This window comes from Glycine soja, chromosome 1 (assembly GCF_004193775.1).
Source record: "Glycine soja cultivar W05 chromosome 1, ASM419377v2, whole genome shotgun sequence".
Classification (NCBI taxonomy): domain Eukaryota; kingdom Viridiplantae; phylum Streptophyta; class Magnoliopsida; order Fabales; family Fabaceae; genus Glycine; species Glycine soja.
Window position 1 is genome coordinate 1,577,535 of NC_041002.1, and position 24,106 is coordinate 1,601,640.

General features: G+C 32.4%; 1 protein-coding gene and 1 pseudogene across 9 annotated transcripts; both read right to left on the minus strand.

The window, feature by feature from the left end:
- Window positions 1–298: 298 nt before the first annotated feature.
- On the minus strand, window positions 299–15,459 carry LOC114408621 (heat shock factor protein HSF8-like). 9 transcript variants are annotated; one of them, XM_028371777.1, is made up of 6 exons: window positions 11,988–12,066; window positions 11,740–11,836; window positions 10,701–11,270; window positions 10,028–10,235; window positions 9,756–9,903; window positions 305–2,272 (listed from the first exon to the last, which is right to left on the minus strand). In XM_028371777.1, exons 5-6 carry the CDS (start codon window positions 9,870–9,872, stop codon window positions 1,037–1,039), a joined length of 1,353 nt encoding a protein of 450 aa, XP_028227578.1. In that variant the 5' UTR covers window positions 9,873–9,903; window positions 10,028–10,235; window positions 10,701–11,270; window positions 11,740–11,836; window positions 11,988–12,066; the 3' UTR covers window positions 305–1,036. The 9 variants fall into 9 exon arrangements, 4 of the variants coding, with proteins under 4 accessions (XP_028227570.1, XP_028227562.1, XP_028227578.1 ...); XR_003665917.1 differs by lacking the exons at window positions 305–2,272; window positions 9,756–9,903 and adding an exon at window positions 12,910–15,459 and having other exon boundaries at window positions 10,030–10,235; window positions 10,701–10,863; window positions 10,996–11,270; window positions 11,988–12,065; XR_003665918.1 differs by lacking the exons at window positions 305–2,272; window positions 9,756–9,903 and adding an exon at window positions 12,910–15,459 and having other exon boundaries at window positions 10,028–10,120; window positions 11,988–12,065.
- A 2,878-nt stretch (window positions 15,460–18,337) lies between these two features.
- Window positions 18,338–19,974, minus strand: LOC114408656 (annotated as a pseudogene).
- Window positions 19,975–24,106: the final 4,132 nt, after the last annotated feature.

The window sequence follows — 24,106 nt, forward strand, 5'->3', positions numbered from 1 at the left end:
ACATAAACTTGTTGAATAATGTAAAGTCAAGAACACTACATTGAAAAATAAATTAGAAAATCAAAACAAAAAATAATAAGAGGCAGCAGCATGTCAGCAACCATTCCCATCTCAATACACTGTTTATTTCATTCTTCCCCTCATTCTATGTGATGAACCTCTCGGCATTGTTTAAATATCTTATGGATGGAATAAAATGAAAATGATGGAACTAAATTACTATACTACTGTTTGAATATTTTATTGCGTAATAGAACTTTTCATTTCATTAAAGCAAACAGAATGGTAAGGAGATTGCTTGACAAACAATAAAATAGTTCTACCATATACCCAAATTAGGGGGTAAGAGCATTGGATAAAAAGAAATGGAATAAATTCCATCAAGTTCAATTCCATCATGTTATGAACAATTTCAACAATGGTGACTAATATCATTCAATTTCATTTCCTTCTATTTTCCATCAGTTGAAACATAACCTCGGAAAGGACAAAATAAAATTGACGAAGAAGCAAACAGCCTGCAGCTTAACATCGTACCACTGCTGTCCATTGTTGCCGCCCTTGTTCAGAAAGCAAATCTTCCAATGTGCATTTTTCAGACGCCTTGAGCAGTCAATCATCACCCAACATGTTCTCTTTTTCCCCTCATCAAGGAAACTTGAAAATTGGGAAAGAACCGAATCGTTCACATATAACTCAACTTGACAGATTGCCTATAACATTGGAAAAACTGATCTTGTGATCACAAACACTTCCTGAGGATGCCATGACAAGGCCATAAGTTCATAACTTGTTTTCAACACGAAGTCGAATGAAAAATCAATGTAAATGCACGTGTGAGAAAGTTGGATTTAGCCTTGGTATGCACAACAAACTAAAAAAAGCCATTGAAGACCAAATGAAAAACATTGTCTTTTTCAGTGACCAAGTGGGAGTGTAATTACTAATTATATATTATAGACATCACTTCAGTCATGTATTGTTTGGGTCAGGGACTACCTCAGACAATATGAAGATTAATCATATATCATAGATATCAAACTCTTTTTGCATCGGAAGAAAGAAGACCCATCTGCTCTGTAAGGTGATCCATATGTTGAGTTTTGCCCCATCCATTTTCCATTGGTTGGACCTCATTCCCTTTGGATGCTTCAGCCACATTGGTATCGATATCCTCTGGAACTGAAGTTTGCAAAATTTCATCCCAAATAGGATTGGCTAACAAATCATCAATGTCTGCATCAGGTGAAATACCTTCGAAATCAATGGGAAATGACCCACCAGCCCCCAATGAAGAATCCATGTATCCCTCATCTGTCTCAGTTGCCATATAATTTTCTTCAGGAATATCAAGAATATTTCCTGTCACCATCTCTGTTATTGGAGGAAGATCAGGGATCATTACATCTGCTTGAGACACAGGGATAGAAGGTGGATCATGTGCTCCATCTTTCATAACTTTTTCAGAAGCTACTGCTTGTGGTACAGATAAAATTTCAGGTTTAACGGTTGAGGGGACATGCCCTTGAGTCCCAGTTGCAGCTGGAACATGTGAAGACTGCACCGAAGCTGGAGAGACCTCTTTAAGAGTTACTCCAGAAGTCCAGCCTGAAGAGCTGCTACTGTCCATTCCACTGGAAGATGATGAAGCATCACCAATCACGTAGTTATCAGAATTTTTATTCAAAGATTCTACACAAGAAGTATCCCATTTCATGATCTGCCTAAGCATTGCTTTTGCTGCTTCATTCACCATAGGTTGATATTTAATAATTTGTCCATCTGGAGTAGCAGCATGCTCTGTTTCAGCCATACCTTCCTGTTTAAGCCGACGCTTTTTGTTGACTTCAGTTATGCGCCTATTGCTGTCATTTTGCTGTTGTACAAACTGAGCAAAGAAGCCAGGGCTCTGGACAGCTTTGGCAAGGAATGACATCATTTGCTGCTGTCGTTGCTCCATTCCCTGAAGGCGCTGAACCATTGTTTGCAGCTGGTTATCAGTGGTCTGTTGCTGCTGCCTCAACCTCACAAGCTCTTGCATGAGCACATTCTTATCTCTTTTAAGCCTCTCAACCTCTTCCTCAAGCCCAAACTTCCCAACTTCTACACATGCCCCTACCGATGAACTCTGTCCATGCGGTTGCTGAGGCTGTTGATGATTTTGACCATGGGCAGGTTTTCGTCGTGTAATACTCCTAAGCAAGTGCTTTTGACCCTTCAAAAAACCCTCATTTGCAAATTCCCAGCGATCTGGATCAACCTTCCTGAAACCCTGTATAATGATAATGAATTGATGACGTTAGAAAAGGAAAAAAGAAAAGACAGGACAGAGGTCAACACACTCTGAAAAGGCACACAACTTGAGTTGTTATATAAAACACTAAAGTATGCAATAATATAGCACATGAGGGTTGTGCAACAACATAGCACAAGATCGCAAGAAAGTCTAGCTATGGATAAAAATCTAACTTTGATCATGGTCAAGCGGATTTTCTCTACAAGAGCAACTGGAACCAACCTTGCAATGAAAGCTGTAATGTTATGCACTCAAGTCTCAACCCAGGTTCAGTTAGGGGATAATCTATGATGCAGATGTTTTACCAATCCCACAGAGGATATTCATCGGTTTTACAATCAAGGAGTGTACTGCTTATTTACTCTGACAGACTAGTCAATAAATAAAAAAAATCCCATATCCACCAATTAGGCTGGGGACAGTCTCAGGCACACATTTGTGCTTTGTGGGAAACTAGGAATACAACAGGTCTACCACCATGACAATTGATCAATTCCACAACATAGTTGCAAAGTTTGGACAATCTTCCTAAATGCAATCAATTATCAAGCAGTGCTGCCTCGTCGTTTACAAACCCTAATCCTTATGCCATCTTTACCGGTCTTCCTATAAAAATTGAAAAACACATATAACACTCATTGTATTGACAACAACACTATTTATCAAGTATCAAAAAGATTCCGTTTCACAAAATTTAAGTGTCTATGCAGAACACACAAACGGATTCTCTCACAGCAAAGAGCATGTAACTGTATAAAAAAAATAACAGCAAACCAGTGTACGAAATCATAACATCTTCACCCGCAAGAATCTTCTTGTAGATCCCCAAATCCTTTTTACAACAATTTGTTAGGTATAGACTTCATAATCCAACACAAAATATGACATCCGATATACAATACATCAATAAACTAGTAATCAAACAACTGATTAACCTGAGAGATGCTTTGTTTGTCAAATTTTTCCCTCTTCTGCTTCACCTAGTTACTGAGACACAACGCAGGATGATAAGATATCAAAACTAAAAATTCACAAGCTGCCACTATTTTCATACACGGCAACAAATCCACAAATCTCATCCCACAATACCACTCCTCCATATATCATATCAAAACACATAGTTAGAAAGATCATGCTTTTGAATCATACTTACACTGACACACAACACATAATAAAAATCAAACACCTATCATTAACATAGTGAAGAGGGAAACATACGTAAGTGTTTAACTGTCTAACGAAGCTGGAGAAGTTGTTGTGTTTGAAGTATTTGGGCAAAAGGTCTCTGGCAAACTGCGGAGGGTCCCACACGATGAAGCTGTTGTTCGTTGCGCTCCACGACACGATCGCGTCGGTGGAAGGGTCCTCCACCATGTCGTAGGTCTTGCTCAGAAAAGGCGGCGGCGCGTTCGCGTTCGGAATCGGCGCCGCCGGAGTGGACCCGCCGCCGTCCATGTCGGGGAAATGAATTTAATAGGAAAAGAAAAAGCGTAATTACTAATTAGGGAATGGGTGGCATTGTTGTTGGGAAAAGGGAAACCCTAAGTTGTTGGAGAAGAATGGGAAATTAATTAGATTGTGGCTTTGAACAGAGAGAGAGGGGAAATGGATTGAATTAAAGGTTGTGGTCACCCTCTTTGGGTTGCGCCTTGCTCGAATTACCTACACTTTTAGCATCCTCCCAAACAAATAAAACAATGGACGGTTGTCACGTCAAGTAGAAATACATAAATTAATTAATAATTAAGTAGACTGAGGTCTCAATGATTTAAAGAATAATTTAAGAAAAATGCTACTTTCACATTCTCTAACACATTTTTTTATTTGTTGAAATTTATTAAATATCATCAAAATTAATATGTTTCATATTTTATTTAATGATTTTTTTTATTTAATAGTTTTTAATAAATTTTACGGATAGAAGAGAATTTATGTATAAGAAATAATGTGTTGTTAATATTTCTTATAATTATAAAAATATTATGTGGTATTTCAATTCGTTCTTTTTTTTATTAGATGAAAAATTTGTTTAACTATTTAATAAATCAATTTTTTTTAATAACTCTTAGTATTTTTTTAAATGCTAGCTTTCAGTATCTAGTTTTTTATATTTTTTTTATTTTTATTCTCAATATATTTATTTATTTTCTTAATTATTCTTTTTAAATAAATCATAATTTATTATTTTCCTGTCATTTTATACATTTCAACTACTCCAATGACAGATTTTATTGAACATCTATAATTTAATAAGTTAATTTTTTAGTACTAACTAGCTTTCTAACTTCTAGTTAATTTTGTAGCTAATTTTATTGAATACCATCAATTTATACATATAGTTGATAAAAAAATTATTACTATATTATTGATACGAAATATTAACCATATGATTGTTACATTTGGTGGAGTTATCTCCTCTGAATCACATGTTCTTCTTCTCATCTACATGGCTTGAGCTCTCAGACCTTGCTTAAGAGGATGAGTGAAGTGTCACTTAGATCAACAATTTGTTGATAAATTTAATATTATTGACTAAAGTTCTTAATTTTTAACTTGTAGGATATATATAATGGTGTAACAACCCATTGTATTTACATGCACGAAGAACAAACATGTTTAGTGGAAATTGATAATTTTATGTTTGATTCTCTCATGTATAATTTTTTCTTAGACCAACAACAATCACATATTGCAAGTGTGATTAATATCTAATTCAGTAAGTTAAAAGATACTCGTGATTACTAACTTTGAACAAACATAAAGTTCCTATTTTTTGTGAAATGATTAAAAGATCTTATATCTGAAGTTAAATTTTCATCAAAACTAATTAATGTTTAATATTAATATAATACTTCCTCTAAACTCTTATATAATTAAAAAAAAGTCTTTATATGTTGTACTTAAATATAAACAAATCTAAATAATTTTGTCCTATTTAATGTTATCATTTCTAAAACACTTTTTATTTAATTCTAATTTTATATTCAATGACTTTTTTTATTCATGATAATAAATTCCAATCAATAACATTTTAGAAATAATTTTATTTTTTACTTAAGATTAATAAAATTAAATAATATGAACTAAACTTCTTAATTAGTATAAAATTAATTATTTTTGCTAATATATGATGACTCCAGAGGAAATATAAACTAAGAGTATTTGATTCTTACGGATAAAAAAATATAAAAATAAGAAGTATTTAGTAAATATAAAATATTAATTTATTTGATCCAAACACCCTTATTTAATTTAAGATTTAACGCAATTTGTTATTTATTGAAGTCTTTTCAATAAGTTGTAACTGATTTATTTTTCATAAAGATCAAATCTACTTATTTTAAATAAGAGTATATATGAAAAGAATAATTAACTAGATTTGAAATTTATAAAACATATTTTGAAATAAAAAAAAAGTTCAAAACATGAATAATTTTGAAAGTTGAAACCAAATTAGTACTAAATAAACAAACTATTGATTTTCTTTAAAATATTAAGTGCATCTACTATTTCATTTAAGAATAATTTAAAATTTTCATATAGTAAATTCTTATCCATTTTTCTATTTACTAAAGTTCATCCGAGTGATTGTTACTTTTGGTGTTTGGTTTTCAAATGGGATTTCGAAATAAAATGAGTTTGGCAAAAATGAAGTTGAGATAGTTTTAAATTTAATTTCAAAACACTTTTGCATTCATTTTTAATATTAAGATTTTTGTGTGTGAATTTGATTTTTAGCTAAAAAAAAACACATACTCTTCCTATATCGACAATGATCTTTCCTGTCACCACCACCACGGACACCAATACTATCGACATTACACACTCTCAACATTACCATCACCCCCACCATTGGCACTAGCATCATTATCAGTGATATTGCACTATCATCACCACTATAGACACTATTGTTATCATCACCAACTATCATCACTAACCCCAACAATGATGATACCATTATCACCACCACGTACATCAGTACTATTGTTATTTTTGTTGTTCTCACCATAAAATATACCCTTAAACTAATATTTATAGGATTAAAAACTTCTAAAACTGAGTTAGGGTTTTAAAAATTTTGAAACTAAAACTAAAAATTGTTTGTTTTTTTAAATTTTTTATACTTAATAATTGAAAACCAGCCCGAATGGACCCTAAACGTGTAGTGTTGCATTTCCCTGCATTATCTTATGGTTTCCGAGTTGTATTGCTTGCTTAGAGTATGAAGGCCAAGCAACAAATTGTGGGTTTTAAAAATATCTCCCTACAATATCTTCCTATATCATAAAGATTAAATAAAAAAATAAATTTAATATTTTAACACACAAGCACGCACACACAAATAACACATTATTGTAATATTTCTATTTTTCTTGTGTTTGATCAAATAAGTTATTTTATCATAATTGTAATTTCCTTAATCCATTAAGGATCTCACTCTATACAATGGGCGATAACTATGACACACTCTAATATCTCTCTTTCTCACACTTATATTCTTATTGCTAGCATAAACATTCTTTATAAGTATACCTTTCATTTACTTCATTGTCAACATATTGGAATTAGGGATGATGAGACAAACACAGATAGTAAAGAATTTAATTATGTTCTTTTTACAAAAAAATAAAAATAAATTAGAAAATCAACAAAAAAAAATCATAAAAATATATATAACTCTTTCTTCTAATAGTAGGAGAAAAAAGACAAAACAGTCAATTTGGTCATTGAAAATATACCCGGTTTCAAGTTAATCTCTAAATGTTATTAAACTAAAAAAAAAATTCTTCAAAGCAGCTTTCGTCTTTCACATTTCTTCTTAATTTTAGATGACATACAAGGATAGAATGCATTTTAATGATAATATGCAGGGAGTTATATGAAACGAAGAACGGATGTGAAAAACGGACTACTTTCAAGGATTTTTTTTTAATTCATTTGAATTTAAGAATTAACTTGAAATCATCATACACTTTGAGGGACCAAATCGACAACTCAACTGAGAATGAATAAGATCATATTATAAGAAAACATAACAAATTAACAATGACATTTTTGAAAAATTGAGGATGTTTATACGAGGACAATGGTAATTCTGCCACCTCCCATCTATAGTGAACATTCTGACTTCCTAATCACACTTAAGGGACAACAAGATCAAAGCAAAGTCTCCTTTCTTTCCCCCTCCTCCCCCTCCTTAATTTGACATGGTAGCGTTGTTCTTGCATTATCTTTGTCAAGTTGTTTTTGTTTGCAAGATTGGTTAATTCAATTCTCATTATATAGCTTAGGAACTAAACCGGTCACGATATTAAGGTAAAAAGCTTCCTTAACAACTGAAAGACTGAAGTTTATATACTAAGCTACTCCTAATGGCATTTAAGGTAAAAAAAAGGAAACAGTGAACGACTAAATTGAAAGGGAAAGCAATAAATAAATGCTTTAAAAGAAAGATTTAAACTGCAAATAAGTAAACGAAGAATAAGAGAAATGTTATTCATCTGGTCAGGAACCCTGTTTACATTGTGAGTTCCAATACTTAAAGGGATGCAACGGCTAGCCGTTCCCTAGAGGATAACTACCCACATCACACATTTTTAAGGGAGTGGTTTAAATGTGTTAATCCCTCTTCTAACCGCTCAGAGATTGTCCCCCACAATTTCAACCTCCTGCCTGATGACTCAAGGCTCTTCCCTTAGGCCCTCACATATTTGAATTGAATTGGCCAGACCCAATTGGTTGTTATTGGCTAAATCAGCCGTAAGCTGATGCGAACAGACAACTCCTACAGCTAAATATTTTTAGCGCTAACACGAAGAAAAGGAAAAAAAAATATATAAATACTAGTTTTGTAGAACAATGACATTGGATTCAGCAAATATCTCCTTCCTCCGACCACATCAGCCTTAGCTCTTTCCCAAGAATCCATCTGCACCTATGATGTTGCCAAAGGAATGTTGGACAAGTGGCCTCAGAAATCTTAAGAAGGGGGGTTGAATTAAGATTTTACAAACTATTCTCCAATTAAAATTTCTATACAAATTTTAACCCAAGTCCCAAGATTTCTTTTAAAATGAATTTCTAAATAATAATTCAAATTAAACTTGAGAGAAGAGAGAATGCAAACACAGTTTTATACTGGTTCGGCAAAGTCCGTTGCCTACGTCCAGTCCCCAAGAAATCATCTTGGGAGTTCCACTATCCCGCAAATCCTTTACAACTTCTAAAACACACAAGGACAATCCTTCCTTTGTGTTCAGATGCTTTACAACAAGAGACTCTTAGTCTCTTAGCCCTTGTTCAGAACTAAGAAGAAGAAGAATAAATGATCTCTCTTGAAAGAGAGAGATGTTACAATGAAACACTCAATTCCTTATTGAATGTCACAAGTATTTGGCCAAGGAATTTTTCAGAAGATATGAAGATTAGTATTTGAGAAAATAAAAACGTTTTTATTCAGTGAAAACTCTCTTTAAAATTCGTGCTCAAGTCACTAATTTATAGTCATTTGATGGCCCTTCAAAGTTCAAATAAAAAGTTGTGACTATTGACAGATTTTCTCGAAACTACTCACTGGTAATCGATTACAATCTTGGTGTAATCGATTACACGGTTATTTTTTTTTTTTGAACAGTTGTGACTCTTAATTTAAAATTTGAATTTCCAACGTTCAGAGTCTCTGGTAATCGATTACAAGATTTGTGTAATCGATTACATATTTTAAAAATTCTTTTAAAATCAACTGAAAGCAATCTGTAACTGTTTTAAACCTCTGGTAATCGATTACAATGATTTGGTAATCGATTAAATGTTTTAAAAACCTTTGAAAAATACTTAAAATATTTTTCAGAAAGCTTTTGTACCACTGGTAATCGATTACAGCCTATGGTAATTAATTACCAGAGAGAAATCTTTAAAACAAAAAGTTTTGAAAGAAAATCCTCTTGGCCAAACCTTTGTGCTTTCAAATCTAACTTGTAAATCTAACTTGAGAATCTAACTTGTAGATGTAACTTGTATTTCTTGGATTGCTTAAAAGTCACTTGACTTATCCATGAAGAACACTTGACTGTTGGCATCATCAAAATCTCTTGTAGTCTTGCTTCTACAAGAAAAGATGGTAAGTAGGTGATACATTTAGCAGAATTCAGAATAAAAGTAATCATATTCTGGCTTTCATTTTTGCATTATAATGTACGAGGGTGCCTTCTTGTTCTTGTCCGGTACTAAAGTATGTCAAAATATATAATACACTATGAAAAATGGAAGGTCACTTCTATTTCTGTAGTAGATATTAAAATAGAGTTCACCAGAGCTGTATCACAGGCTAACCAAATACATAGCCTCAATCAAAGCCATATATACTCTATCAATTCAGTAACTTAACAATGATCAAATCCATTCAACAGATACTTTCATGCCATATTTTTGTAAGAAACAGACAGAAAGCTTTACTCACCTTTGCATTAAATTGACGACAATTAAGACATGCCAAGCCATGTTGAGGAAAGAGCTCGGCCTGTAATTGTCCTACTGCCTGGTGATTATTTATTTGCTCTTCCCAGGACTCAACCATTTCTCGTGGGAACAATTCACATGAACCATCCCTTGAATGAATTAAAAAAAAAAAAAAGAAACAAAGATAAGTTCCAGAAGAATTCTGTAAATTGAATCTTGGCAGATGCAAATCATGCAAAGAATTTTTACAGTGCTTTTAAAAAAGCCAAATACCTGAAATGTCCATTTGGATCTGATGCATCAATTGCTTTGTTGCAGTGGTAGCAGAGTATTGTTCACAATTACCACATTTCTTTTTGTTACAGCCTTCAGTTTAGAGAAATTGCCATGTCACAAGAAGGGTACAGCTTAGAATCACGATGAATTTCTTTCATACTGAGCATTTCATTAATCTTTTGGTGTCCCTTTGCTTTTGATCTTCCTATAATAAGGATAAAAAAAAAAAAAACTGGAAGCATTTTTTAGGATAAATAATTATGCCAAACAACAAGAAAAAGGATAATAGAATAGAAAGACATGTGTCAAAGTACATGACTTTTGAACGTCAAGAGCAATAGTAACTAGCAACAGACTAGAGTCACATCAAGACAATGAAACGACCAAGAAACTACAACACAAAGTGCTAGGGATTCCCAACTATCAACAGTTAGTTACAATGGAGCATTAATACATAGTTAGAAAAATTAATTAATTAGAGGTTGGAAGGATCACATCTTTGCTTAAGTAAGAGGAGGTACATGTACGTTGAGGGAAGTGGCATTTTGCTGGTCAAACATAATGCTATAGAGGGGGGAAAAAAGAAGTAAAAGTTATCTGGCAGGCTGGTCCATAGGATATAAATTTTCTTAACAAAATGAAGAAAGTGAAGTTGGTTATAGAATCTAACCAGAGAAATAGCTCCGACATTCTTGTCCTTGGGATGAAGTCAATGCAAACAGGAAAATGAGACCCAATTAGCCCAATGACATCTTTAAGTAGAGAATGGAAATCTCCAGCTTTTTGTCTAGTGTTTATCATCTTCTTTCCTGCTGTATTATCTCCGGTATCATCTTTAAGCAGACAAAAGCCAAATCAATTGGTCACTAACTTTTGAAATACACCAATGAACAGTTTTTCATAGTGTAGCAGCATTACGTTGCAGTGACTATTAAGCATTGGGTACAGCTTTAGAAAAAAGATACCAAGTATTCTGGTCCCAAGGTCATGGTGATGCATGCTGAAAGATGATCTCCCAATGTGAGAGATGAAGCTTGCTTTCCAATAGAATAATATAATTATTAATTGAATACCCATCTTTAAATGCTGAACATATACATCTTCAAGAATATTTTATGAACATCAAGGCACAGCCTTCTCCTCAAGCACCAGGCTAAGAACCCAAATGCAGATAATGGCTGCAATCATGCTTGTGTTAAGTGTTCCATATAGGTCTACAACTACTCAACCGTATCTAGCACTGCAACCAAAGTATTAATATCTATTAAGAATCATGTCTAAAGTTGCTCAGCAAAAGTTGAGGCTTCACAGCACAAAGAAAATACAAACTTTTTTGCGCCCTTCAAGGAAGTGTGAATTGTTTCTTGTAACAACCACTAAATGTGAAGTGCTTCTTTATATTAAGTACATAAGGCAAATCAACAAGAAAAACACTGCAAAATAGAATAGTTTTTCTCCAATAGTGCAAGAAAAAGAGTTTAAGAAATCAAAAGCATACAACCCACAAGTCATTTCAACCTAAACCTTAACATCTTTTTTTAGAGTATCCCTAATTAATAATTATGCACCACATTGACTTTATAAAATTATTTGATTTATTTCACATCCACCTTCTTAATATGCCTACAACATCTAAATTTTACAAGTCATTGGTCAAGTATATCGATGGATATTAATCTTGATGTTTATAAATATGAATAGAGAACTACCTCCATTTTTTCAGTGATAATGATTTATTAACTCCCATTCATCCACTTCTGCATGATGATTCAGCATTTACCTAAAGGGTGGATTCATCTTCCTGACCTATCATAAACAATATGACAGGGAACATATGAATAAGAATCAAATGGGAAATATGATAGAAAAATAACACTATAAAAAAAGGTGATGCTATACTTAGCAGGACATATGATTTTTGCAATTATCAATCACATGGGCATCCAATTTAACTCACCAAATTTGACTCTCTTTACCACTCAATATGCCTCCTTTGGATCACAGCACCGAAAATGAAATATTCAATCTTCTGATTCTGTCACACACATCAGAAGCAAAAATGATGACAATTATAATAATAGATTAATATAACTATTTTTTTAATACTTTCAATACTAAAATCATCATTACTATTAATTCTATAACAAAAAAAAAATCATCATTTCATCACAGCCAGCATCTACCCAATATTTCAACTTGATATATAAAGTGGGTCTGTTTAGAATTGAAACAGGTAAAGATATTTGGTAATTCACAAAAATTAAAACAAGCACAGGAACCAGTAATGGACAAAAAAAATTGCTTAGCAGGGGAACTTTTACACTAAATGAAAACTCACACACATATGAATGCTAAATGAGTCACACATGTAATTATTATTGAAATTTTCATTCAACGAAGTTGAAGGATGAGTAGGATTCAAGTGCATTTTTAAACTGGGCACACCTGCTCTGTTTTGAAAATGTTATACACTATTTTTCCATAAACAAAAATCTAATGGTGTGGCTATATATGTAAATTTTCATATGCATAAAATAATCGTGTGTAGCATTACTCATCTCATTTTATTGACTTAAGAAATGTCTGTTCAAATATTAGTCACAAAATAACTAGCTAGCGGGGGAAATTGTGTATAAACTAGTATGTTAATAACAAATACCTATATTATTACACTCCCCCTCCCCCCCGCCCCCCCCCCCCCCCAAACACCAAAGAAAAACTATACAATAAGTGGATGTCAATGAGTGATACTGCTTAGAGCAACACAGATTTTATAATGAATATACTATTTCGAGTGGATTATCAAATAACAAGCAAGCTTAATAACATGACATATAATTATAGGAATGCCAAATACATTAAATTATGTCAACACATACCAGCGGGATATCATGGAAGCCTGATGCAGCTGCCTAACCTTCTTGAACTGTGCCAGCTTTCAGACCTAGAACATTATGAATTATATCATCTGGCAAAACACCCTTATCCTTCATTACATCATATAACTTATGTGCCTGATCGAAATACCCATGCTTGTGATACCAATCAATGAGGACGGTGTAAGTCACAACATCAGGAATAACTGAATCTCTGTTCATTTTATCAAACACCCAAGTGGCCAAATCTATCCGGTTTGACTTGCAAAATCCATCAATTATACAAGTATAAGTAATTACATTTGGCGAACAGCCTTCCCTCGACATTTCTTCAAATAATGCCCAGGCCTTTTTCATTTCTCTGTTATTACAAAAACCAACTATTAAAGTTGTATATGAAATCTGATCTAGACATAAACCCCTTTCTTTCATTTCCTTAAAAATTCCATATGCTTCATGCATTTTGTGACTATGGCTAAATATGCTCATAAGAATTGTATACGTGGCAATGTTGAAAGTGATCCCCACTTTTACCATTCTCGTGAATAAGTTCACGGCCCTTTTAAAATTTGACTGTTTGGCAAAGCCAGATATAAGAGTACTATAATTAACAACTGAGGGAAGTACATTCCTTTTAAGCATTCTTGGCAGGAGCTCCAATGCTCTTTCTGGATAACCTTCTTTATAAAGTTTGTAGATGATTGCATTATATGAATGTGGGTTGAGGTTAAATCCATGTTCTTGGAAGTCCTCCAACAGTGTCAAGGCTTCTTTGAAGTACCCTGCCCTGCAAGATCCATCAAGAATATAATTGCAAGCGATGGTATCTGGCCAAATACCATCTCGTAGCATGGCATTAAAAACTTCCAATGCCTGATCGAATAGTCCCAGTTTGTAGTATCCCCTAATTAGACTGCGGCAACTAAAAGCAGTAGGAACCAATTCGTTGCAGATCATCTCCTCCAAAAGCTTGATGGCTGAATCCATATCACCTTGCATGCAAAATCCATCAATTAAAGTTTCATAAACAGTCGAATCATATTTGCAACTAGAAGCACCAATACTATGGAATATATCCACTGCATTTTGTAACATATTCTTCTTGCACAGACCATGGATGAGGGAGGTGTAGCTAACAATGGATGGTTTTATCTGGGAGTGTTCCATTTCCTCCATCAAGTCAAGACATTTCATTACATCACCTTTCCCGCAGAAGGCATTAATTAAGATGCTGTAGCTATAAACATCTGGTAATATCCCAGAGCTCTTCATTTCTTCCAAAACTTGCAAAGCCTCAAACACTTCACCTCTTTTACAAAATCCATAAATTACATCATTAAAAGAATGGCTATTGAGGGGCTGGTTTGTATAGTGCAAGTTGCGAATTAACATCAGAGCAGCCTCAACATTACCAACTTTACAAAGTCCATGAATATAAGTACTATATGTGACAACAGTTGGCTTTTCCCCACTCCGATATATTTTTCCCAGAATCACAGCAGCCTGTCTCATACCTGCATCACACCCAACATCACTACAATAAAAATTCATCATGATTGTATAAGTGTAGATATTTGGCGATGGACCACGGTCCTTCAATTCCTCAAAAACCCGTCTAACAAACTCCACTCTATTCGCCTCAACCAAGCATTTCAGCAAGAAATTGCAAGTCCTAATATCAGGCTCAAGCCCAACATGCTTAGTATTCGAAAACACATCAAGAGCATTTTCCAGCATAGAGTTGGATGCAAACACGCTTATGAGCACATCAAACACAACACCGGATCTTTCCACGTGCTGGGGTGAATCCAGAAAAGCTGAAAACAATTCAAAGGTATCATACTTGGCCTCATTACAGAAGCCAACAATATCTCTAAGCAAAGCCCACACTTCCAAACGCATCCCCGCCAAAGCAAACGCATGAACGATTATCCTAAAGCAACTGATTGAATGAGAAAACCCATGACACTCAACCCAATTCCCAAACTTTTTTTTTCTTGCCACACTCCAACTCAGTGATTTGAACACCCTAGACACTAAAGGAAACAACTCGCTCCTCGTTGCGGGAACATGAGGTGCAGGCCTATTAATAACAAAATGAGATTTTGGACTTTCATCAAACACGTGGTCTTCTAACATCAATGCAGAAGAAGCAGAGGAATAGAACCTGAACAAGCATTGGCGTTGGAAGTGCACTTGGCGGCGGATCAAACCACACCCAAGAAAGCATATTAACGACATGAAGAAACACTCATCAATACCCAATTGGAACAACTAAACAAACACAAAGCAATGAAGAAAGTGCATAACCAAGCATTGGAAAAAGAGAGAAAAACGAAGACCCACGAAGGCTTAGGGATAGAGTTGAACAAAAAAAAAAAACCGGGTTTTCTTACTCAATTGTTCTGTTTGAATTTTGTACGACGAATATTATTGGTTTAAACCTAGGGCAGTTTATACTAAGAGGTTTTTTTTTGGCTGAATTATATTAAGAAGATATTAACAAGCTTTTAAAATGCTCCGAGTCTTTTATTTTTATTTTTTTAATGAATGGAAGTTTTAATTTTAGAATGAAGTTTTTGAGAGTATGAGTCATTTAGTTCATATATTGAAAAAAAAAAGACTTTGGAATATTATCAGATTACATTTTGTCTAAGAGCATTTTATTGAAAAAAATAATCAATTTTTGAGTCAAAATTTATCCATGTTATTGTATATATGGGAATTATTTTCTTTAAGAATTGACCTTCTCTTTTCATTACACTCATAAAGCTTTTAAGAGTATGAGGTCTTTAGTTTCACTCCATATATTGAAAAAAAAAAAGAGCTTAAATATCCGTGAGTGCTTTATGAAAAAAAAATGAGCTAGTTTTTATGCATGCTATTATGTAGTACATACTAATTGTTCTGTTTTCTTTATGAATTAACATCCTTTTATTTTCACAAGTGTAGTAAAAAATAAGAAAACTTTCATAAAATAATAACAAAATGTGATATTAAAAGAAAATTATTTTATTTCTAATATTTTGATAGATATATTAGAATAAGATAAAATATATTAAATTTATATTATGTTTGATGTGTTTTTAAAATATAATAAAGTTGCTCATAAAATTAACAACAGTATATTTAATTGATTAAAATTTTGAATAAAATAAGCATAAAAATAAAATAATTTTAGAGTTAAGACATGTACATTCTCAAGATAAAATTTTACACCACCAACTAATTAAAATTATTTTTTCGTACAAGTTTTAAAAAGAGGTAATAATTATAAAAATTATTAAGTGTAAAAAGTTGATAGATTTACACAGTCTATCTACCATATAATTACCATATAATGTAAAAAGTTTTACACGATTAACCAAATAAAAATTACTTTAGATATCACTCATGCAAATCTATTTGATTATCATATTAAAAAAAAGACTTTCAGATTATCAATAAGATTACATTATATTTTCATATGGTATATAATTGTTGAATGCAACTCTACAAGCGTGAAGTACATGTAGCACAGTCATGCAGGACGATCATGGTCCTTTTTTTTCATCCACGGGAGGCTCAATTCAAAATCTCTCTAGGTGATATTAGCTTTGACAATAACTTTTGAACTAGAACCAAGCGGCGAATGTTGATTCTCCAATCAATTTATGTAGCTATAAATTACCAAGACTTCTTTAATTACTTTTGTGCTTTTGGATTGGAAAATCAATAATGTTATAGACGTATTGGAGAAACAATAAAAATGAGAGAAAATATGTGTCTCTAACTTACGCATGATGAAGCGTTACTAGCTTCCTCTGTATTTGCAGAGGGACCAAGGACGTCTATTAAATGAAAAGACGAGTTTGTGATTATTTTTTTTTCCGGGAAGAGTACATTAACAGTTTACAGTAGGTAAAAATTAAGCTTTCTGTTCTAAATACTGTTAATTACTACTATAGAGTTGGCTAGATAGATGTAAGATACGAGTGCCTTTCTTTGTACATGGGTCCCAGCAATATTCTAAGAATCGAACCAAAGATGGAATCAACAAATTCTTAATTCATAACCAATTAAATTGGAAATTGAATTATGAGTGAACCAGATAAGGTAATAAAAATCAATCAGATAAAACATGATAACTTACAATAGAGGAAGAGTGGGTGCGCTTGTGATAAGTCAGATATTGAGCATTTCCAAACAACCACAGTAAAGTAGTAATATTTTTTCGCAAAAAAAAATATTGTTGTAACATTTGAGGAAGAGAATATTTTTTTTAAAAAAAGATTGACTCAGACTTACTCCGATTACAGCCGTAAAATTAAACCCTTTTACACTCTTCCTCTTCCAAAATCCAAATGTCAATACGAATAGGATGTGTTTCAATTACATAGGCATATGTATTCATAGGCACTTTTACATCCTATTCGTATTGACCCTTTTACACTCTTCCTCTTCCCTTAGGCCCTCACAATCCAAATGTTATTTTTTTTTTTTGGTGAATAAGAACACATGCCTATGTATTCACCAAAAAAAAAAAAAACATTTCATACCTATGATCTATGACAAGTTGACAACTAAACCATTTGTCTAATTATGGATCCAAATACCATACCTGCAAAATCTGAAGCTTCATATCTAGACTCATGCATGCTATGCCAACATGGCATCATTCCCTGCAAAGGGTACAAAAGCTAAAATAGCATTTTGGGCATTGAGCATGCTGGTCTTCACCGTCTATACAGGGTGTTTCACACCTTGGACAATAAACAGCATCAGACATTGATGCAAGTGTTTTTTCCAATATCATGGATTCCCAGCGCTCATAATCTGTGTCATCCAGAAAGGGTTTTAAAAGGCCAGTAGGAATCATACATGCACATTTTGCTTCAGGACATTGAAGATTACTAACAGTGCCTTCCTTTACATGTATCTGGGCAAAGGTCTGCAAGCATTTGAGGCAAAAAAAAAGCTTACATGGTAACCAGATAAACTCAGAGACTGGTAAAGTGGCAGACATGAGAACCATGTTTAATATTAACTCTATTGTGGTATAGCATTAGCTTTTCCACATATAGAATATTAGAATTATAAAGTCCATAAGATGGGGCAAAAAAATATAGAATAGGCAAGGAGTAAGATCCATTTTACAACAAGGGCAAAGACTGTAAAGGGATTTAATATATGGTCAAAAGCAATATCAGGATTGAAATGGCATGAAGCAATGAATTAGATTTAGAGCAAAACAAGCCAAACACGTGGTTTCATTTAACAAAATGAAAATTTTCACATTAGTCTACTACAACATAAGCTAGCATAGGTTAGTCAGATATGTACATGCTTGGATAATTAGTTTAGAACAAAATAAAACTTGTATATTGATAGCCTACCAAATAATAAAGCACCAATTGTTACGATAAGTCGAACTGTTAATGATTCACCACAATGAAGTTTAAAGAAACTATTTATAAACAGTGATGAACAGACATAAAGTCCCAAGTCCAAACAAGAGAAGGTAACTCTGTTGTGAATTGTGATGGTAATGGTATAAGCTGAAATTCAAAATTAGTTGCAAATTTGTGTAAGACCAAGTCAGGCTTTCCTTTGAAGACTAACAATGTGTATAAATTATCAGGCATAAATAGGAAACTACCTGCATATTCACTAAAGCAAATGTTACAATCATGCTATTCTTTGAGGAAGTTCTCGTTGCGTCTCTCATCATTGTAACTTCGTAAAAAAGGAATATCAACATCAATGCATTTAGCTCCTGAAATAACATGCTCATCCTGGACATGATTCATGCCATAAGGCCCAAGGCATGATTTCCTCATCAAATCCCGGATGAGAAAGACAAGAACCATGTAACCATTCTACCAAAGGGTAAATCACTTCCTGCCCCTGTTGTACTTCCCATATTGAATCCAAGTTGCAGCACAGATTCAGAATCTTCACAAGTTCTAACAGAGTGTAAAAATAGGTGGTTGGTCGCTTGGGTACGACTTAGGTAATAAACACGTCATAACAATTGGTGGTATATATTGGACTTTGAAAGTGTATAAGAACTCATCTAAATTGCTGCTTACAGTCTCAAGTTGATTGAGAAAGTTCAAGTTAGCAGTGATGGCAATTTCACCCAAAACATCAACGTGTATATGTATCTGGGGAAGGGCAAAAAAAAAAAAAAGAGTCAGTATTAGGTTTCAGAGACTCTGCATTGTATCAAAACTTAAGTCAAAACTGTATCATTAGGTTACAGCAGCAACACCTGTAAACAACGCAGGCCTTTCCACCTCTCAAGGCTGACAATGTTTTCTCCATAAATTGACTCCACCACAAGTGCCATAATACTTCTGCTTCAAATCAATACGACAAAACTTAAATCAAGTTCTCAAGTGTTCTTTTTTTTCCTTCCTGATTTTCAATGAGAATCGAGTTCTAGCTATTAATCTACAAAACTTAGAACGCAGTTCCTTAAGTGTTGTTAGTGTTGTTCTCCAATCAAAATTAGAGTTTGACCTCAGCAAATTGCATAATACTAGTAAAAGTTAACATAGATTACCGAAATGAAGCTACTAAACGTTATTAAAAGCACCTAAGAAATTATATCTACATAGATTACCAAAGTAAAACTAAAATGTATAGGAGAACATGAACAAAAACACCTAAGCAATTATATCTAAGCTTGGTCCTAACTTTAATACAAAACACTAGCTGAAACTCTAATTCTGATTTTTTTGTTCAAATCAATCATGTCACAAATCCACGGAAAACCAAGTGATATAAGATTTCGATTTTACAGCGTTATTTCTACCTCATCTTGCAATCACATCCTCCTCTACCACGGAGTGAGATTTGGAAGAAGGACCCGGTTCGGGCTTGTTGGCGACACAGTATTGCAAGTTCGGGTGGTTTGGTGGGCCCAAATTGTTGTGGTGAGGAGAAGAAGGGTTGGAGTGAAGGAGGAGTCTTCCGCGTGTGAACTATGGCGTTGCATTGGCACCTTAATTTGTTCTTAGTGGTAAAATATCTTAATCTTAATTTTAATTCCATCACGGCATCGCCGTTCTTCTTAAGATAGAATATGATGAAACATGAATGAACGGTAAGAATATGATAAACTTTAATTCTATTTAATATTTGATATGCATTACATAACAATTGGATATATTTAAATTTAAAAATATTATTTTATTAAATTACCTTTAATTTTTAAAAATTTATTTTCAATTTATTTTTTATAAATTATAAAAATTACTTTTAATTTATTTTTATAAATTACAAAAATTATAAAAAATATTTTAACTAAATTATGAAAAATTATAATTTATTTATGCAACTAATTTTCTTATAATTATAAAAAAGTATATACGTTTTTAAATTGGTCAAATATTTTTTTGGAAAATATTTTTCTTTAAAAAAATATTTGAATAATGATTATTTAATTTTTAAATTTTTTAATTAATAATTTAATTGCATTTATGTGTCAAAATTATTATTACTATATAAATGATACTGATTATATATATATATATATATATATATATATATATATAAATTAATATGTTATTGCATATTATATTTAATATATTTAGTTTGTTATTTTATATATGTATATATGTTATATTTATTATATATATTTGATATATTTTTCATACAAATATAATATATATATATATTATTTATGGAATAGGTTGAATAATATGATAAGAGCAAATTACACTCATATCTCTTGAGGTTAGTGCTTATTACATTCAATTTCACTTTTTTTTTATCATATACAAGACTTTCTTGATTTTTTGTCCTCCATTATACTTTGACCTCCTAACCTACTAACACTATTAAAAATAACTAACGAGAAAAGGGAGAAAGAAGTGAGGATCTAGTGGCGTCATCGTCACGTCCTCGACCACAATGAAGGTGGCATTGTCGTACTTAACAAAATAGTTATCGACCTGCAACGTGTTGTCGTAAGAGGTGAAGCAGAATTTGCAGAGATGGGTGACTGCATGCGACACACAGCGAGAGTATTGATCATTGGTGAGGTCTCTGCAACACTAAAAGAGGTCATAGATGATATCGAAGGAGGCAATGTTAGCAAAGTTATTGTGGTTGACAAAGGCGATGGAGTTGACGGGGAGATGAAGAGTGAGTTGATGGTGTTTTCACAAGGGAAATCCGATGTTAACTCGAGCTAGGAACACACTTGCACAAGAGTGATAAGGGTTCTTAGGACATTTCAAAAAATTAACATCATTAGTAACGATGATTATTCAAGGAAGACAAAAGAAATATGATTTTAGAGGAAGGATGAAAATATAATAAAGTTTAACTTTAGGAGAAAAAAATGAGTATAATTTGCTTTTATAATAATTATATATATAAAGAGAAAATAAAAAAAGAAGAGATAGAATTTTTATCATATCTTGTCGGTTGTAACCTATCTTTTTCCTTAAGATAACAAATACATTATAGCAATGTGATTTAATAACGTTATCATATTTTATTAGGACAATAAATAATGAATTATAATGTGATAAGATAATTATCCTTTGTTATCCTAACCATTAAACGGACCATTTAAAGATTCAAATTGTTTTTTATGTGAGATGAGGTTGTTCTGACACATCTTAAATTGTGTTTTTTGACGTGTAATTACAAGGCTGCACTAATGTTTTACTGTTGCTTTAGTTGAGCCTGATCCTTGTGTTAATTTGCGACGAGGGCTTCCATTTCTTTTTTCATGTTGATTGATTAGTTATTTTTGTTAACTTTCTTGTGGATCTAAATACTGTTTTAGCATCACAACTGACTGATTGTATCAAAAAAATATTGCTGAAACACGAAATTCACTTACTTTCAAAGAAAATATTGATTTAGAGACATCTTTAATAAATAAAAAAGTGATGTTCTCATAACAATTCTTACAATAAATTATACAACATTTTATATCTTTATCTCCTTGAATCACATATTTTATTACTTTATTTAGGAGTCAATTTAGTAGGGTCTAATGAATTTAGGAGGGATTTTTTTTTTGGATTTTATTGCCCTGCCTACTTCAACAGTAGATATGACTAGTAAGAAAAAAATGGCTACTTTCCTCAAACTCAAGGGGTCTCATATGCTTGTTATCCTATGATTTCTAATGACTTTGGACAATTTTCATCTTTCTTTAATCCTCTATATCTTTTTCTATCGTTTATTGTACTAACTTAGGTCCAAACATCACTTTTCACCATCTTGTTACTAATACCGAATGTCTTGCAACTCCTACCATACAAGGCTTTAAACAATGTCATCCCAATACTCCCATGAAAGTTATTATTGTAGGCACTAGCAAATCTACATGGTGGGAGCGATTGTTCCCATAAAGTTTTTACTTGAATATATTGAATAAATATTTTTTTCTCTCATAAGAAAAATAGATTTTGTTGCCACAAGATAATTTTTTAATAAGATAAATATAAATAGTTGTAAAAGATATAAAAGAGAAAAATTAATCTTAATTTTACCCACTTTATCCTTTTAAATTTTATTATCATTTTTAATAAAACTTAAGTAATTTTGTTTAAAAAATATTAGACTATTTTTTGCTCTTATTAAAAAAAATTATGGATCCGTCATTGATTGTAGATGAACTTTATCAAAGGTAGAACTTCATCCTAACTATCAAGGTTATTCAAACACACATTCTTAAGTGACTAAAATATCCTCTTGGAATGATCATCAATGGGTTGTAAGTAAAACTGAGTCATAACTTTGTGTCTAATATCTTAGGTAAGTTCTATTAAATGTGAACCTTAAATCCCAATGAGATGTTATACTCAGAGATACCTAGTGTAAAAGCACAACCTTCTTAATGTATAATTGGATCAATCTCTAAAGAAAATACCTAATGTTAATATTAATATGTCAAAAGTAAGCACACTTTGTCAGCCTATCAATAATGACCTGTATAACATCAAACTCCTTTATTGTCATAGGAAAACACAACAAAATCTATGGTGATACTATCTCATAGGTTTGCAACAAACCACTAGACCTTTGATGTTGTTAGCTTTTTAACAAGTCATACAAGTCACCACATATTCTATTTCATCCCTCTTCATACCAAACCCCAACAAACCATGATATAACTTCTTCATGGTACTTGGATGCAAATCAAACTTTCTCTTTTGACCTTGATCTAAGATGAGTTGTCTTATTTTTGAGTCCCGAGATATACAAACTCTAATCATGAACCTTAAGATACCATCATCTTCCAAACTAAAGTCTATGCATTTATTAGTCTCCAACAATTCATTCATTTTGCACATAGTTGGGTCTAACAATTATTTCTCCCTTATGATCTCATGAAAGCTGCTATCAAATGTAAAAATATTACAACTAAAGTGCTCATGATCCATCTTTACATATAAATTTAGATATTTAAACTTTTTCACAAGCTTTAACTCTTGTTCCATCAAAGCAAACACATGAATTATCTTCCTATTAAGAGCATACACTTCTATATTTGTCTTGCCTAGGTGATACATCAATTGAAAATTATAGTCTTTCAAAAACTCCATGTAACATATTTGTCTTATGTCCAAACAAATACTTCCAACTCATGAGATCAGTGAACACATCAACCTTTGCTTCAGAAGGATAATGTCTTCATATTTTCAAAACAAATATCATCACAACAATTCTAGATCATGTGTAGGTTAGTGTCTCTCACACATCTTCAACTATCAAGATGCATATGCTATAACCTTCCTATGTTACACACCAATATGCAACTCAAACCTTGATAAGAGACATCATAGTAAACCTCAAAAGGTTCAACAAAGTTAGATAGAACCAATATTGTCGTTGAAGTATTCGGCTTCTATTTTAACTTCTAGAGACTTGCTCATAGTCTTCAATCATGTAAAAGGTTAGCCCTTGTGGGTAAAATGTGTCAATGGTGGATTCAAAAGTTTTTAAATTTTAAAATTTCAAAATATACATGTTAAGTAGTAAATACTATTTATAGTTTTTTGTATTTTCTTAATTAATTTTTAATTTATTTATTCAAAAGAAAAAACTACCAGAGCCGCAAATACTAAATCTTGAGGTAGAACAAACATTTCATCCTTTTTGGTATACTAAATCCAAAAAGAAAAAAAAGTTTATTTAGGAAAATGGAAACAAAAATAATAAAAGATAATTTAATTTTTAAAAAGAAAAT

Coding starts and splice junctions, on each gene's coding strand:
- LOC114408621 (XM_028371769.1), bottom strand. CDS start 3,751: ATGGACGGCGGCGGGTCCACTCCGGCGGCGCCGATTCCGAACGCGAAC. Junction 2,273..3,514: donor TTAGACAGTTAAACACTTAC/GTATGTTTCCCT, acceptor ATCATTATACAG/GGTTTCAGGAAGGTTGATCC.